We start from the raw sequence: 4,423 nt of genomic DNA on the forward strand, positions 1-4,423 counted from the left end.
CTAGAAATAGAGGCATCATGGTGTATAATGAATCACGGCCATGTGTATCTATTATTTTGTATTGTGTGTGTGTGTGTGTGTGGGGGGGGGGGGGGTCTAGAGAGGTGCAACACACACAAATCTCTGCACACAATGCAAACACTGAAGGGGATCAGGAACATCAGGATGTGTGCTGAGCACCCACAGATAACGTCTCTGCAACATTTCCATGACATTGTAGCTGTGTTGGCTCATTACCACAATGTCACAGTGGTGGTGTGAGGATGTTGTGTTGGGGTGGGGGCACACGTTGTTGAGGAGGGGGTCAGGTGCAGGTATTGGGCCTCTGCAGATGAGCTGATTAATTAAAGAGAGCTCTATTAAGGTTATTGAGATGCAGCTTCTCCTCACCCCCTTCAAACAGCCCACTCCACAGTGGATAAAGGTACATGAAGCCATGGGGGGGGGCATCCTTGCTTCTGTTGACTTTAGCAAGGGTGCCCTCACTCCACATGACCCGCAACCCTCACTACAAGTGCTTCTCTGCACCCCACCTTTGCCGAAGTGACTCTCTCTTCAGGCTCCAAAATGAGGCTGCAGTTTTAATCCTTCCTGCCCATCAACCCACTTACCCTTTCCTCCATCTGGAGCAGGACTGGGGGGAAGGGGGAAGGGTGAAAGTAGGGTGGGGTGGGGAGGAGGTTGAGGGGGGGTAATCGCATCCCTCGTTCCATCTCAACGAATTTTCTAATTTCCTTTGCCTCCATGCTTTGTCCCCAAATTCACGCCCCTTAACCTATCCACCAGACTCTCATCTGCCCCCCCACCCCCACCCCCACCCCCTACACACACTTCTTTGCTCTGTTGTTTTGGCTCACAGAGTAAACGAATACCTGAAGACTAACGTTTGTTTGCAGCAAGATGAGCTGAAAGTTCTTTTTACATCTTCACTGCATTAAGTGAATACACAAGAAAACACAACTTCCATATTTTCTTCATGCGTCTCCTGGAACTTCCTTAACCCTAAAGTGTGCACAGCTATTACTAATGTTTCCTGAAGTTCATATTTACAATCCTTATCCAATAATTAATAACGAGTATGGTGCAAGACAAGGAGAAATATATGTAAAAATTCAGTTTCCTTTTGCAAAATTGGTCCAAAACCAAGTTTTATAAACAGACTTCATGAAAATCTGTTGTATTTGTCACAGGAATTGTGAGGAAATGTTTTTATTTCACAAGTTATTTAAAAAGTTACAACAGCACCCAAAAGGAACCATGTTCGACTGTTTTTTTAATGGACTGGACCGTTGAGGTGTAAGCGTACAACATATTAATTACAGACCAATTACATGGAAATCACAGCTTTTAATGGGCAGTGGCTCAAGTACTCAATTCTAATTACACATCCTCATGCTCAGAATTAGGTAGCTTTAGGTACAGCTCCCTCCTCTCAGATTAACTCCTGAGAATGAATTCAGCAACTAACTACAGCTCCATCTGCTGTTTCCATCAGTCTGAGTAAACCACGGTGAAACAGAGTAATGGTTTCTTTTGGCAAGCAGCTTTAATCAGAGATTAGTAAACTCTCGTGAACTCCGTTTTACAAAGAAAAAACATTTTTTTGAAAAAAAAAAAAAAGCAGGCTACATTTTCACATGAGCACTAAAACATAAAGCCTGTGCACGGACACGTGCTCCATTGTTGGCACTCATTCACTTCAAGATGCAAATGGGTGAGTTTGAAATTCACCCTGTGTGTGTTATGCTTGGATACCTTAATGTTGTATCTATGCTGGGGATTATTCTCTCTACAGCGGAAAAAGAATAAAAAAGAACCTGTGCTTGAATGGCAGTGCCCTCAAAGTAGCTCCTGCTGCTTTCAATGGCCTCCAAACGAGATTAGACCCGCGGCTGCCCTCGGCTCCAATCCTCTGCATTTAGACGGAGCGGAACCAGCCTGTGTGACAGACTTTCTGTTTTGACACCGAGCGGCTGCAGTCGCTGCATATACAACGTTTTGGAATTGAGAGGTCAGAGCTAAAACGAAAATCTCTGCTGCTCACATTGGTTTTGTGAAATGATATCCAAAGTAATAAATAATCTTTTGTATTCTCCACTTTTAATGTGCGCAGTTAAGAATACCAACAATAAAACTAAATAAAGAGATTGTAAGTTTATCGTTAAACTTAATATATGCGACACATTTGTTTTACTTCCGTTTCACATTCGGCACATTCGTTTTTATATTATTTTAAATCTAAATATTCAGAAGTGAAAGAAACTAAGAAAACATAAAATATGACAAGCATACTTTAACAGTGAATATAAATAAGGAGATAAGATTAAATAAGAACACTTGTGACTTGTAGTGAGCAGAAGACTAACTTTTTGTCAAGTCTCCAAAGTGGCTGTTCATTCTCACTAAATAGATCTTTAATGTAGAATAAAAGAAACAGTATTTCTTTACAAACTTACTGAGGGGGATCTTTTTAAAACACCTGGCTGCAGCTTAGACTGAGGCCTTTTCATTTGGCACAATGTAGCGGTGCTCAGGGTGAACGTTGCCAGGTGCGGCGGTTTTGGTCTTCTTTTACTAGTTTCACATTAAGTGGCTCATTTATTTGACACAGCAGCTACTGCTTAGTTCCTGCCCAGCACAATAAAGGCTGAACAATGGTTGCATTCAACTTTTTCATAAAAAACTAACTAAATACATATTCCAGGAACTGACTAAATAGTATGCATGTATTCTCCTTGCCCACCTCTAGTTTGGTTTTTGCTTCCTCCCGTTTTCACGTGTCACGTGGTTCTTTTTTTCCTTTTTCTTCCTCGTGTTATTCTGATGGATAACTGGACTCTGAAACAGCTGTCGGTCTGCAGAGGACCGTCGGTCTCTGTTGCTGGAGAAAGGTCTCTCCTCCTCTGCCTTACTTGGGTCAGAGGTCGGTTTCTGTCCTGTACGGAGGTCCTTCTTGTCCTGAGGTCTGCGCTGTTTTGCACTCAGCTGTACTGGACGTTTTTCTCCAACGTGGGACTGCAAAGACGAGATTCAAATTCATCTTACATAACTGAATTAACTATGACATTCATTTAGAGCAGCTGCGTTACAGCACTTTGACCCACACCCTATTTGAGAGGAAAATCTGGCGCCATCTAGTGGCAAACAGGAAAACCAACAATAAAATAGAACAAAGGCAACGAAAAAAAGAGTTTAAAATCCACCAGGTATATTATTATAATTATTATTTGTATTATTATGAGTTCATAAAAATGATCAGTTGGGTTGTAGAAGGTTCAACAAACCTCTGCAGTGGGCGGCAGTTTCCCTGCGTCAATGTCCTGTTGATGACAGAACATTTTTGTTGATCTTTATTTCATGATAATAGAAAACCAAGAAATTTACTCCATGCCTGTTATTTATGTCTATCTATAACCTTATCAAAAAAAAAAGGCTACAACTATTTTGGCTGTGGCAATGAACATTAAAGGAACAGTACTGGGTTTGTGTCCTTTGTTTGTAACCTGCTCTGAACTCAAATTAAAATGATCAAAACTATTGACATTGCGATTTTTGGCATTAAAAAGAAATGATACTTCCAGCTTATATTCAGAAACACTCGTTGTTTTCAGTCAAAACGCTCACATTAAATTTGAAAACGCCAGGCAGCTGATTGTGAAGGCCAGCTGCTCTAAACAAGCATACAGTACCGTGTTGTTAAAGGAGGGTGAGCAGGAGCTGCTGTCCTCGTTAGGACCGAGCTCAGCACCGTTGATGTTTGTCTTTGATGGAAGAGCCAGTGAGGCCAGGAACGGCTCCAGAGTGTCCTCAGCAGAGGCGAGGGAAGACTCCGCCACAGTCTTACTTTCTGTTGAGAATGGTTTTAAACACCAGCATGAAGCCCCCCACAGCTGCATCATGTTAACACCTCACTATACCTATAAAAACAAAGTACTGTTGACATAGTGATGTGGGCTCAGCTCAGGATTTTGGGGAATATTCTGGCAATTAAAAGCTATATGTTATATATTATCTATATTATTTTACAGGTCTACAAGTATTTTACAACTGTTTTTCACTAAGTGTTTGAAAAACTACATTACCTTGAATATATACTTAAAAAGTATGTTTAAATTTATATATATTTGTATAAATGTATAATCATTTTAATTGTTCTTTATAGTCTGGTTGTATGATTGTTTTATTATGTGTAGAACACTTTGGTCCTGTGGGTGTTTAAAGTGCTCTATAAATAAAGCTGGTATGGCATGGCATGGCATGGTATGGTATGTATGGCATGGTATGGTATGGCACGGTATGGCATGGTATGGTATGGCATGGTATGGTATGTATAGCATGGTATGGCATGGTATGGTATGGCATGGTATGGCATGTATGTATGGCATGGTATGGCATGGTATGGTATGGCATGGTATGGCATGGT

The 4,423-nt window shown here is 41.0% G+C and overlaps 1 protein-coding gene across 1 annotated transcript in view; it reads right to left on the reverse strand.

Annotated features, from left to right (window-relative positions):
* Positions 1–2,745: 2,745 nt before the first annotated feature.
* Positions 2,746–4,423, reverse strand: part of stk33 (serine/threonine kinase 33) — an 18,382-nt gene continuing 16,704 nt past the window's right edge. The window contains exons 12-13 of the mRNA XM_037692737.1: positions 3,690–3,847; positions 2,746–3,015 (exon numbers count right to left, since the gene is read on the reverse strand). Of these exons, the coding sequence (XP_037548665.1) occupies positions 2,746–3,015; positions 3,690–3,847 (428 nt within the window). The remainder of the gene's footprint in view (positions 3,016–3,689; positions 3,848–4,423) is intronic.

This window comes from Nematolebias whitei, chromosome 2, assembly GCF_014905685.2.
Source record: "Nematolebias whitei isolate Nwh7 chromosome 2, NemWhi1, whole genome shotgun sequence".
Taxonomy (NCBI): domain Eukaryota; kingdom Metazoa; phylum Chordata; class Actinopteri; order Cyprinodontiformes; family Rivulidae; genus Nematolebias; species Nematolebias whitei.